Genomic DNA, 14,431 nt, shown 5'->3' with positions numbered 1-14,431 from the left:
AAAAGGCCATAGAGAGCCTGCTATGGAGGCTAAAAATGTTTACCTTACATTCTTACCGGAACTTTCAGAGCTTTGATCTTGGAGTGTGAGTACAGAAATTTTGTTTTGAGTTTCATTTCTCAGGTCGAAAATATGATTTTCTTTGAACTACCAAAAAGCTTCACATAGCAGGTTTTACCCGAATATGTCGGTCAACCTAAAAACAATAACCAATGCCTAACACATGGCAAAATGTCACGGTAAGGGATGGTTTTCCTCATTACCAATGTCACTCTCCCTATGATTTGAGGTTGCTGAATCAGGTGTATAGGTTAAGATTATGTTTAATATTCAACTGAATATCCACTGACATATGATCGTGTCGCACGTAATACATGCGCTATTAATTCCACAGTAACAGCATTGTGTAAAACTGAAAGAAAGAGATTCATGACTCCTCAGATGAAATAATCCAAACAGACTTCGGTCTGGCTATCTTGAATTGAATATTTACTCGACGATGACATTTGCAATCGTTTCATTTGACAAGGCGTTTTTGCCCAAGTTGGAGACAAGTATGGATGTTTCAAAGAAGTTGGATGCCTTCCAAGACCCCATTAGGGTCCAGAACGCTTCATTCCGCTCCCATAGATCATCTGCATGGACAGAAGCACACTGTCGCCATGCATCATATGCTACAAGACGTCAATAAATGGGCGTTTTTCTCTATTAACGATTGCCAAAATGTACTGACGGCGACAAGACCGGGGACTAGTTTCGTACTATCTTTCAATTTCGAGAGGAAAAACCCTCGCAAATGATGGATAAAAGAGCATTTATACCTGTAGCTTGGAGGTAATGGTATAAATTGGACATTAATTGGGTCAGTATATCAAGAGTATCATGCATGAAACAACACAGGGATTGCAGACAGAAACTATTGTCATTTACAGTGAAAAATCGTTCAGTAGAGAAAAAAAAACTTACAAAATAGACCAAATGCACCAGTACATTTTGCTTCGCTGTAACATAGATTATTGCATGTAGCTTACACTTTAATAAATGCGCGTTTTTCTGTATTAACGATTGCCACAATGTATATGTACTGACGGCGACAGGACCCGGGATAGTTTTGTACTATTATCTGTTATTTTCGAGAGGAAATGCCCTCGCAGCAGACGATGCAAATGAAGACTGATGACCAGAACAAAAGAGTGTTCATACCTGTTGCTCGTAGGTAATGGTATACAGAGTGTGAGTATTGAGTAATGAGTATTGGGCCTACAGATGGAACAATAGAGGGCTTGTAGGCAGAAACTAGCACAATTGACAGTGAAAAATATTTCAGTTAAGAAAAGAAAGACTTCATAAAATGACCAAACGAACCACTACACTTTCTTCACTGTAGCATAGATTATTCTATTGTGCTTACACTTTACTAAGGTGTAATTGACCATCTGATTTTAAGTCTCGACCTTATGCATATTGTTATAACTTTCGCTTTGGGTTATAATTGGTTGACGTTGTAGCTTATGTATTTTCTATTTACCTGCGTCAGTATTTTTCTCTAATTCCTATTCTATGAGTCATGTATGAGTCATGCGGACAGGAACAGACTATGAAACAAAAGTCTTGTCTGCCCCCTCCTGTCCGAACCATGCACCAAAGAAGATCTGGAAGCTCTGACCTACTCTCCAAGCAGAGGTTAGGCTCCGGCTGTTTTTTGTAACGATTTTTAGTCGTTTTTATCGGTTTTTTTTCTATTTTGTCATTTTTCTTGAAGTACGCCAGCCAAGTTTTGACACAGCAAGATATTAAAAAAAATAGAAAGCCCGATAAAAACGACTAAAAATTATGTTAAAAAAACAACCGGAGCCTAACCTCTGCTTGGAGAGTAGCTCTGACCCCCAGAGAAAGGTAGTGTGTGGAGTACTGGAACAGAAAACTGTAGTGATGACAGGAGGAAGACGAAGTCTTTTATGTTTACAAGCAGCCACCTCGGTCACTTAGCTCATAAAATAACCTAGCCATAATCCATCACCTCTCTGTGGTGAACTTCGAAAATGTCTCTTAGGTCAATGCTTGATACAATTTGAAATCCTAGTGGAAAAGGAGTACTAGTAGTTGTAACATATGTGACGTCGACAAGAGTTTGGTTATTTTGTCGACGATCCCTTTTGTAACCTGAAACCTTTCCTTGATGAAATTAATTACATTTGGAGCTTTTTCTCATTAATTTTTCTGACCTTTCTCATCAGTCAACAACATAAAGGTTTCATATACATAACAATGGGGGTGAATTGAAAACACTGTAGACACGAAATCTGGATACTGTCTGCGAGTGAACTTTACTGTACCATAATGGTTTGTACACACGTAATCATATACTTCTTTATCTTGGTCATGTTGTGATTTTTGTAAGTATCCTGTCCCTGTATCTGTATCTATATAGCCGGTCTAACCGCCGTAACACACCAGCTTCGCAGGCACGCGGCGCGGCAATAGCTGGTTATATTACACCGAAGGACCCGTCACACCTAACATTTGCACATCTATCTGCAAGCGTTCTTTAAAACTATCCAGAGATGATGCCTCTACTGTGCTTGGTGATAACAAATTCCACTCTACGATAGTGTTCGTTGTTTTACATTTTAAAAACGTGCAGCTTCTTCATACTGCGAGACAAAACCACCATCACCCACCGAGGACTTAATATTCCTAAGACGAGGTTTCACGGGTACTTGCTTCACATATTCTGGTCATAGTGCATGACGTCAGCGTTAATGGCTGTAACCAGTACTTCGAGTAATGAGAATCACTGGGTGATCGCTCTTTCCGGAATTACACACATACTAAGCTGTAGTCACATTATAGTACATGTAGAGACCATTAGCATCCTAATTAGTATGAAAAAAGGGCGAATACTCTATCTATAGCATTGAGTCCCTTTAAATCTGTTGTACTTGATTCGAGAAATCTTATATCATTATAAAGTGAACTTTAGCTTCAATATGCTTTGGACAGAATAGTCAAAACCTTTAATAAGGGGCTACATTGAAGTCTTTGCTTGTTTTGTTATTCAATCTATTTCTTCTTCGCTAAGTTTTACGAATTTCAAAGTTATTTATATAATAACGTCCCAGTATATCTATCAGACATTGAGCATTCATCAACGATCCACTGTATTGTCTGCCAATTTGTGTCGAGACCAAATTTGGCTCGCTGGCGCCAGGTGCTCGCAATTGTTGTGAATTAATGCATCTTGTGAGGAAGGATGTGACTGAAGACCCATACTTACTTACATAAAGCCCTCATTCATTTGGGCATTACACTTCTGCCACACACAGATTCCATATCGGGCCATATTCACAAACCTACCAGTGGAACAACATCTATAATGTGTATAGAGGCTATCTGAGGTCCACTGTATTGTCGAGCCGTTTATTCCGAGACCAATATTGCCTCGATGCTTCGAGGGTGGTCACAATTGTCGTATAATGTGTAGGGAGGCTATCTTAGCTCCACTGTATGGTCCACCCATTTATTCCAACACCAATATTGGCTCGCTGCTTCGAGGTCCTTACAATTGTCATGAAATCTTCAGATAACGAAGGTGATTGAAGCCCCCTACTTACTTACATAAGGCCCTCGTTCATTTGGGCGTTACACTTTGCCACACACAGGTTTCATATTCATATTCACAAACCTATCAGAAGGGTAACATCTATAATGTGTATAGAGGCTATCTATGGTAGACTGTATTGTCGACCATCTCATTCCGAGACCAATATTGCCTCGCTGCTTCGAGGGTGGTTAATTGTCGTGAATACGCGCATCTTCAGATTCAGAAAACGAAGGTGATTGAAGCGCCGTATTTACTCACATAACGCCCTCGTTCATTTGGGCATCACACTTCTGCCACACACAGATTCCATATCGAGCCATAACCACAAACCTATCAGAAGGGTAACATCTATAATGTGTATAGAGGCTATCTGAGGTCCACTGTATTCTCAACCCGTTCATTCCGAAACCAATATTAACTAGCTTATTTCGGGTCCTTGCAATTGTTGTGAATACGCGCATCTTTTGAAAACGAAGGTAATATTGAAGCCCTGTCATTACTTACATAACGCCCTCCTTCATTTTTGCATTACACTTTTGCCACACACACATTACATATCGGGCCATATTCACAAACCTATCAGAAGGGTAACATCTATTATGTGTAGAGAGGCTATATCTATGGTCCACTGCTCAATCACCCATTTCGCACCAATGCCAATATTGGCACGCTTCCCGAAATGGTAGTCGGTGTCGCGAAGAAGAATGCCCCAAGAACCCGCGTAATCATCCTCAAAACCATTGTCAGGGTAGCAGGTCGAAGACATCGCCATTCTTCAGAGTGTAGTTGGCAGATAATGTCACCTTGAGCCGAGGACAGCGTCCGCGCGTTCACACACGATCTATTGAGCTTTCTTCTTTATTTCATTTATTCAGTTTTATCAGATGTGTGAAAGGATTAACATAAGAAATAACTATCATCTTTTCAAGATGTCAACCCGGAGACCAGACTGTACGATCTGATCCACTCACGCCGGGAAGGACATCAGATTCTACTCTTATCTAAAGACATGGCAGTATTGAACACAGGATCTCTGGAGTTTCTAAGTGTCGCGAAGAATAATAACCCAAGAACCCGCGTAATCATCTTCAAAACCGTTGTCTGGGGACCAGGTCGAAGACATCGCCATGCTTCAGAGTTTAGTTGGTAGATAATGTCACCTTGAGCCGAGGACAGCGTCCGCGCGTGCACACACGATCTGCAGAGCCTTCTTCTTAATTTCATTTATCTAGTTTTATCAGATGTGTTAAAGGATTAACATAAGAAATAGCTATCACCTTTCTAAGATGTCAACTTGGAGACCAGACTATGAGGTTTGATCCTCTCACACCGGGAAGGACATCTACTCTTATCTATAGACATGGCGGTATTGAACACAGTACAGGACCTCTGGAGTTTCTTGGTGTGGCGAAGAAGAATACCCCCAAGAACCTTCGTAATCATCTTCAAAAAGATTGTCACAGGAAAAGGTCGAAGACTTCGCCATCCTTCAGCTGTTGGCGGATAATGTCACCTTGAGCTGAGGACAACGCCCGCGCTTGTACATATACGATCTGCAACGCCTACTTATTTATTTTATCTAACTAGTTTTATCATATGTGTGGAAGGATAAACATAACAGATGACTATCTCCTTTTTGATGACAATGATGATGTCAACCAAGAGATCAGGAAGGAATCCTCCTCTTTTCTTTAAGTGTGGCGGGTTCTTAATGTACTTGAGGTATTGCTCTCTCAAATACGGGATCTCCATGTAACATCTTATCCGAGGGATGTCCCTAACCGGAGCTAACCACACCTGAGTAAAATGAGCAAAGCCGTGTATAATGTTTTTCCCAAGGGCACAACATCGAGGCAAATCAGCGGTTTTGAACCCATGTTTACTTACCTATTGCCCACACGGTGCCACCAACAGGTCTTTGTACATTCTCATTTCATTCTGCAATATATGTGAGGTTTGACAATTCCTTGCACATCTTCCCCTAAGTCCCCGTGATCACTGTTACAGCCCATTCCGTGCACAGCATACAGCACAGCACCTAATCTTGAACCTGATGCGTCCATGCAGTTTGCCGGTGCATTTGGAGGAATTAACTGTGTTATGTAACCAGTCAACTGAGATGCAATAAAGCGGTTGTTCAAACGGAACTCGGAGCGCCATCGGGTGTTGTCGGATTAGTGTGTTTAACAACAGTCTGATGAGCAGACAGCAGTGAGGCCGCATTGGGGTGAATCCTTGACGTTTTGGTGCAACAGTGTCTGAGTATATTTCCATTAATTAGTCTCTGGACAAGACATGAGTTTGAAATAAGGATATCTGTTTGTCATGGGTTGGTAGCAATTTATTTGTCAAACACCTCTGAATCATTAGCAACGGTATGTTGATAGAAAAATAGATGTGCATATATTTAGTTATAACTACCATGTATATTGTATAAGAGTATAACGGTAATGAAAGTTGACGGAACAATGTCTCCTATCATATAAAAGTGCACGTGCGAAGTTCTAATTCAAACTAGTTGCCCCAAGCCACACCACTCTATGCGCATGACAAATTATGATTGAGCGTGTTCATAATACTAGACATCAAAACCGAAAGTCCTGTTGCAATACCTTAGAAAGGTACTAGTTGGCCAATGAGCTAATCATTTTTGCCAAAACATAATATCAGTAAGAGGCATCCACAACTTCATGCAAACAAAGAAACGAACACAGACACTGATCCGAAAGCATTACCTTCTTAGCGGAGGTAGTGATGCAAAAATGTTTGAACCTTATAAAGAATGCACTAGTTACATCCTCCTACACGGATGAACCTTTTTATTCTTATCTGTTACATAAAAGATGGGAGAAATCTTCTTAGTACATCTCCCGTTTGATTAGTATTAAGTACATGGATCCCCTAAAATATGCCAGGTTTTCCAGCCAACAACATTGCTCATTGCCTTAGTCTTGTCGACAAACCATTAACCGTGCTTAACCTCGTGTATTCCTTCAGCTTTGATAGAAAAGTAGCTTCGTCTTCATGCGACAGAAAGCACGCGTGGGAATATTCCCGACAAAGTTTAATGATTAGCGGGCGTGCACAATGATGAAGAGTGACTTTTAATCAGGCGGGTTAGCGAAGCGTTAAATCACCATATTCCTGCCACACACCGAGCACTGTTACTGCAGTCTGTTTCCATTTGTCACAACAGTCACAGAAGAGAGCAGCCTTTGGATCCCGTCAATTCTACGCTACATATCCAAATTATCACTTGTATAGACGTCTACATGTTTAAAGTATTAGATGCATACAAACTTATAAACTGATGTTACATCAGCACATTCCTACCACACACCGAGCACTGTTACTGCAGTCTGTTGTCATTTGTCACAACGAGAGACTATTGGAGTCTGTCAACTCTAACCTAAATCTTAAAACAATCACTAGCATAGACGTCTGCATGTTTTAAGTATTAGATGCATACCAACTTATAAACTGATGTTAAATCACCATATTCCTACCACACACCGAGCACTGTTACTGCAGTCTGTTTTCATTTGTCACAACGATAGACTATTGGAGTCTGTCAATTCTAACCTATATCTCAAAACAATCACTTGCATAGACGTCTGCATGTTTAATGTATTAGATGCATACCAACTTATAAACTGATGTCAAATCACCAGATTCCTAACACACACCGAGCACTGTTACTGCAGTCTGTTTTCATTTGTCACAACGATAGACTATTGGAGTCTGTCAATTCTAACCTATATCTCAAAACAATCACGTGCATAGACGTCTGCATGTTTAAAGCATTAGATGCATACCAACTTATAAACTGATGTCAAATCACCAGATTCCTACCACACGCCGAACACTGTTACTACTGTCTGTTTTCATTTGTCACAACAAGAGACTATTGGGGTCTGTCAATTCTAACCCACATCTCAAAACAATCACTTGCATAGACGTCTGCATGTTTAAAGTATTAGATGCATAACAACTTATAAACTGATGTTCAATCAGCACATTCCTACCACACACCGAGCACTGTTACTGCAATCTGCTTTCATTTGTCACAACAGTCAAATGAGAGATCAGCTTTTGGAGTCTAGATCTTCACGTACATGTCAAAATAATCACCTGCATAGACGTCTGCATGTTTAAAGCATTAGATGCATACTAACAAATAAATAAACTGTTACCGTTGAAAAAAATGTTGTCTGTTTTCATTTGTCACAACAGTCACACGAGATAGCAACTATTGGAGTCTGTAAATCTTAACCTACATCTCAAAACAATCACTTGCATACACGTCTGCATGTGGAAAGCATTAAATACATACCAACTTACAAACTAATGTTAAATCAGCACATTCCTACCTCACACCGAGCACTGTTACTGCATCTGTTTTCATTTGCCACAACAGGCAAGCGATAGATCAGCTTGTGGGGTCTGTTAACTCTAAGTTACATCTCAAAACATTCACGTGCAGAGATATCTGCATGTTTAATTTATTAGATGCATACCAACTTATAAAGTGATGTTAAATCACCATTTTCCTACCACACACCGAGCACTGTTACTGCAGTCTGTTGTCATTTGTCAAACAGGCACACGACAGATCAGCTTGTGGAGTCTGTTAACTCTAAGTTACATCTCAAAACAATCACGTGCAGAGATATCTGCATGTTTAATTTATTAGATGCATACCAACTTATAAAGTGATGTTAAATCACCATTTTCCTACCACACACCGAGCACTGTTACTGCTGTCTGTTTTCATTTGTCAAACAGGCACACGACAGATCAGCTTGTGGAGTCTGTTAACTCTAAGTTACATCTCAAAACATTCACGTGGAGGGATATCTGCATGTTTAATGTATTAAATGCTTACCAACTTCAAGAATGATGTTAAATCAGCACATTCCTACCACACACCGAGCACTGTTACTGCAGTGTGCTTTTATCTGCCACAACAGTCAAGCGAGAGAACAGCAAGTGAAGTCTGTTAATTTTAATCTACATCTCGAATGACGTGCATAGACGTCTGCATGTTTAAAGTATTAGATGCATACCAACTAATAAACTGATGTTAAATCACCATATTTTTACCACACACCGAACACTGTTACTGCAGTCTGTTGTCATTTGCCACAACAGTCAAACGAGAGATCAGCTTTTCCAGTCTGTTAACTTACATCATACAGAGGGTTGTCCCTGCTCTCCTCGCCATCGTCAGCTACGAACCGGCTGTCTTCAGTGTTTCGCCCCTTTCTATCGCAGAACACCTCTTTGCCGGCGGGGCGGCAGTGGTGGCCAATCACTGCCTGGCGAGGAGCTAGTTGCTTTCTCTCTGCTTCCACACCCAGTAGGACGCCTCTTGTGTTGTCTCCGTTATTTTCCGCGTTAAGTCCCTTCTCTTCTTTCCCACCACTCCGAGGAACCCGAGGGTTCTCCACATAGACTCAGCTATGAACCCCCTGCAGCCGACTTCCACTGGGCAGTTCCTTGTTTTCCACCCCCTTTCCCTGCAGCTGGTTACTAACTCCTGGTACTTTTGAAGTTTCCTCTCTTGGGCTTCTTCTACCCTATCTTCCCAGGGTACGGTGAGTTCTATCAACACCAGTTGTTTAGTCCTCCTGGAATACATAATTATATCGGGTCTCAGGTTTGTTGTAATGATGTCTTTTGGGAATTCAAGCTGTTTCCCGATATCTGCTTGTATGACCCAATCATGTGCTGTTGACATTATGCCTGGTTGGTCTCTATGCCTCTTCTCTATGTTCTTCACTTTCTCCCCCTCTTTTACAAAGCTGATGGGCTGGAATCTTTTCCCTGGTCTACCCTTGTTCTCTGCTCTCACTTCTTCCAACGCGTTGACAATGACTTTTAACACTTGGTTGTGGCGCCATGTGTATCTCCCTCTGCTCAACGCCACCTGGCAGCTTGACAAGATGTGACTTAAATTTCCTTTCTTTCCGCAGAGCACACATCTGTCTTCGTCTGTCTTCCCCCATCTCTTCAAGTTGACAGCTGTTGGTAGGAGGTCATAAACAGATTTTAACAAAAATGTGGTCTTTAGGGGCTCTCTGAACAATTCCTTCCATGCTATCCTTCGTTCTCGTACTCCTTCCCACTTTGTCCATGCCCCTTGGACACCCTGTCCTACGGCTCGAGCTCTCCGAAGTTCTTCCTCCCGCTGTCTAACTTCTTTCTGGATCATCTCTCTCCTTTCCTTTGGGCCTGCTTTGCCCCAGGTCTGACTACCTTCTCTCTCTGCTCCAAGCCCTCTCCTTCCCTGGGCTATGATTCCGACGATATCTTTGTGCCTCAGCCTACTTGCTGCGTTGGAAATCTTAACCTACATCAAAAATCATGTGCAGAGACATCTGTATGATTTAAGTATTAGATAAATACCAACAAACAGAGAAACTGTTACTGTCGAAAAATTGTTGTCTGTTTTCATTTGCGACAACAGTCACACGACAGATCAGCTTTTGGAGTCTGTAAATCTTAACCTACATCTCAAAACAATCACGTGCATAGACGTTTGCATGTTTAAAGTATTAGATGCATACCAACTTATAAACTGATGTAAATCAGCACGTTCCTATCACACACCGAGCACTGTTACTGCTGTCTGTTGTCATTTGTCAAACAGGCACACGACAGATCAGCTTGTGGAGTCTGTTAACTCTAAGTTACATCTCAAAACATTCACGTGGAGAGATATCTGCATGTTTAATTTATTAGATGCATACTAACTTATAAACTGATGTTAAATCACCAGATTCCTACCACACACCGAGCACTGTTACTGCAGTCTGTTTTCATTTGTCACAACAGGCACACGACAGATCAGCTTGTGGAGTCTGTTAACTCTAAGTTACATCTCAAAACAATCACGTGCAGAGATATCTGCATGTTTAATGTATTAGATGCATACCAACTTATAAAGTGATGTTAAATCACCATTTTCCTACCACACACCGAGCACTGTTACTGCAGTCTGTTGTCATTTGTCAAACAGGCACACGACAGATCAGCTTGTGGAGTCTGTTAACTCTAAGTTACATCTCAAAACAATCACGTGCAGAGATATCTGCATGTTTAATTTATTAGATGCACACCAACCTACAAACTGTTAAATCAGCACATTCCTACCACACACCGAACACTGTTACTGCAGTCTGTTTTTATTTGTCACAACAAGAGACTATTGGGGCCTTTCAATTCTCACCTGTATCTCAAAATTATCACTTGTATAGACGTCTGCATGTTTAAAGCATTAGATGCATATCAATTTATAAACTGATGTTAAATCAGCGCATTCCTACCACATACTGAACACTGTTTTCATTTGCTACGACAGTCACAGAAGAGATCAGCCTCGGGAGCCCGTCAAGTCTAGGCTACATATCAAAACTATCACGTGCATAGACGTCTGCATGTTTAAAGAAATATATGCATACTAACAAATAAATAAATTGTTACTGTCGAAAAATATCTTTCAATGAAAAAGGGCCAGGACAATTTGTCTTTGCACGGTTTTGAAGCTTTAGATATATATGCGTCTACCCAATCTATCTATCATTATTACTTACTTATTTACTTGCTTAACCTCTTCGTCCCTGGTGAGACAGAAGCCATTGTCTTTTTTTATTACTATTACCTTTTGTATATTTGAAATTATAGGGTCTTTTGTTATGTAAATCATTATGTTAATTATTGTTACAACCTGAGACAATACATCACAGTTAGCAATACAGATCGTATATGATAATAAGGCACATTTTGTTCTATATGTGATAAAGAGATATAGAAAATTATGTAAAGACCTCTGGCTGACCCCAGTATCGATAAGATGAAACATTAGATCATTGGGTCTTTTGTTATGTTAATTACCAATACAATCTGAGACAATGCATTGCTGTTAGCAATAAAGATGAAAATATCCAAACAATAAGAAGATATCTCTAAATGATAAAGTAACATAGAAATCATGTAAAGACCTCTGGCTGACCCCAGTATCGGTAAAATGAAACATTGGATCCGCTTGCTCACGAGCAGGCGAGAATCAGTCATCTTTGTTAATTTGCTACAACGTTGAACATGGTTCAACTTCAGCGAACGTTCCGCCTCCTAGGCAGCTCATGCAGTTTGTCTCTTCGATTTCTGGTTCGACGAAAGATACATGATACTTTTCACGCACTACCGTGCACCAGATTGTATAAAGGGGAAGGTGATATTCTTAATAACCACGCTTGCATTCTGCTGTTCTTAGGCCACAGCAAGTATATTTTATGGGTGACATCGGCATGCTCATTAATTTTCGCCAGAATTAAAAAAAAAAATTCTTCTTCGGGAATGGCCAGATAGACCAAATTGGGCAAATAGGTTGAGTTGTAGCCTTATAATTGTACTAGTATTTGTAAGAATAACACTATGTAAGTAGCCGTGACAGTCGTTATAAAAGTGAAACTTGTCAGATAGTTGTAAACGTGCCACCAATATGAGTGTAGTTGCCAACTTTGTAAGTGGTGCCAATCTACCGCACAAGTGTCACTTTAACTAGTGCACTTCTTGAATTACTAAATACAGGAATGAATGACTTGTGATATCATCTTTTGTCGCTGTTATTATTGTTACAAGGTCCATGGTGTCTCGTTTGAAAATTTAGCCATCTTATTTTTCCTTTCCCATATTGTATTTTTCATTAATCCCATTAATTTTGCAGTATGCAGATATAATGCCATCCATAAAATTCACTTGCTGTGGCCTTAGCATCAAGTACAAGCTGCTGACTGCTCACAACGTGAGCTAATTTTAAAATGGATAATAGACGAAATACATCTAAGAGAAGATAAGCATCTTTTAAATAGGTTCGTGATAGCAAATACGTTATGGCGATGCAGCAGACACCGACCATCAATTCTGCAGTATCTCTGATCCCGCTCAAGATATGCAACGACACAAAGTCGTTAATGAAATCCGCAATGATTGCTGCGGTCGACAACCTCCAGATTGGGTAGAAATGTTTTCCAATTTGCGAAAGAATCCTCACAGTGTTTTTTTGTTTTCAATGTGTTCTGGTTCAGAAAACAATACGCCAAATAGCAATTTTTCAAGGAACTGGATATAATTTTTGAAACAGCCAGACGGTTCGGCTAGAATTCACTACCATATGTTAGTGACTCTAGAGGATCTCGTTGGATCAAGTTCAAATGACAATATTTTCCTGCATAGAAAAAAAAGGTATATTCTCAAGTTGACATTGTCGATTGACTCGACAGAAACTGCATCATACTTAAGCATTATTCTGGCACCCCATTTTCGTCCCTCTAAGATATATTACAGCGATTTGTAAGACATTTCATCGTGAACAACCATTGGACAAGTTCAACTGGGGTGATGTTGAGAAATGTTAGGTTGATTTTGAATTATATCAATTCTGTTTTTTGGAAACTTGTCTCTTAACTTATAGCCACGTTAAATTGCTTTGGGCCTAAAATTGACGTTGATTTTTTATTTTGCGGAAGCACGCTCAGATTTTTCAACGGCTCCGCCTCTGTGCAAAAACGTCGTTGATTAGCCGTAGTGATGCATGACTGCGATTGTTGAAGTAATCTGCTGGATTAAAGCACTGCCAATTACTCGACTCGTCTGTGGTGAGAAACGTCTTCAATTTGTACCGGGACTTATTCATAGCAATATGATGGTGCGTGTAATAAATCAGTTTGGTATATTAGTTTTATATCTGCAATATTTTCTTAGAATCATGGGTTTTTCTCCATAAGTAAGAAAACATTAGCAACACAGACAGAGGCGTTTTTACATAAAAAAGTTGTTCCATCAACTTGAAGGTTTCATACAGGACATAACAAAATAATCTCGAATTTTAGTTTTATTTTTGGAGTTATTTCTTTGACTCATGAGGATTTCTACATAAGTCATTATAACACACTAGCAGCATCGGCTCTTAGTCTTTGCGTTCAGCAAATATTGTTTCTCCAAGGTTTCATGCAAGACAAACGTAACGAATACTACACTTCTTTTTCAGAAGGAACTTGTTATTCGTAATTTGTGACTGTATAGAGTTTGATTAATTTCAAAGTGCCGTTGGCTTGTCAACTCTGAAGGCGAACCGTTTGCAATAGGCTAACAGGCATTGTTTCGTAATGACTTGATCTATTTGTCTGCGGTTCTAAGAACCAAGTTGTTAGACAAGACTTTAGAGGCATCTCCAAGGAATCACATGAGGTATTCTGGCAGCTTTCCTGTCCATGTCTCCGTAAAATGAGGGCTCATATCAGTTGTTATTGGATATGTCTGCATTTTTTTAAACTCATGAGGATTTCTCCATAATCCAAACACACTAGCAGTATTAACACGATTATTTTACATTAAGAATTGTTGTTCTTCCAATGTTTCATATAGGACATAACAAATACCACAATTTGCATAACATTTTCCCAGAGGGATCATGTTATTCATAATAATTGGTGAAACTTTTTATAATAAATGCCTAAGTGTTTTATGCCTTGTTTACTCTGAGGATGAACCGTTTGCAATAGCCCAACAGACATTGTTTCGTAATGACTTGATTTATTTGTCTGCAGTTCTAAGAACCAAGTTGTTATTAGACAAGACTTAGAGACATCTCCAAGGAATCACATAAGGTATTCTGGCAGCTTTCCTGACCATGTCTGCGTAAAATGAGGGCTCATATTAGCTGTTATTGGATTGGCTGTCAGAAGGAGGCTACGGCTGAATGCAATCAAAATGGCTTCAAGAAAAGGGAGGAGTTCTCGCATCACCAGTAATGGGAGCCAATTT

The 14,431-nt window shown here is 40.0% G+C and overlaps 2 protein-coding genes across 2 annotated transcripts in view; one reads left to right on the top strand and one right to left on the bottom strand.

Annotated features, from left to right (window-relative positions):
* Positions 1-14,431, top strand: part of LOC118404039 (kelch-like protein 22) — a 151,030-nt gene that overhangs the window by 119,501 nt on the left and 17,098 nt on the right. The window lies entirely within an intron of this gene.
* LOC118404344 lies at positions 8,934-11,680 on the bottom strand. The gene is made up of 2 exons (XM_035803413.1): positions 11,660-11,680; positions 8,934-9,956 (listed from the first exon to the last, which is right to left on the bottom strand). The coding sequence occupies exons 1-2, from the start codon at positions 11,678-11,680 to the stop codon at positions 8,934-8,936; spliced, it is 1,044 nt and encodes a 347-aa protein (XP_035659306.1).

This window comes from Branchiostoma floridae, chromosome 17 (assembly GCF_000003815.2).
Source record: "Branchiostoma floridae strain S238N-H82 chromosome 17, Bfl_VNyyK, whole genome shotgun sequence".
NCBI classification, from domain to species: Eukaryota; Metazoa; Chordata; class Leptocardii; order Amphioxiformes; family Branchiostomatidae; genus Branchiostoma; species Branchiostoma floridae.
This window is presented reverse-complemented; position numbering and strand designations above follow the sequence as displayed.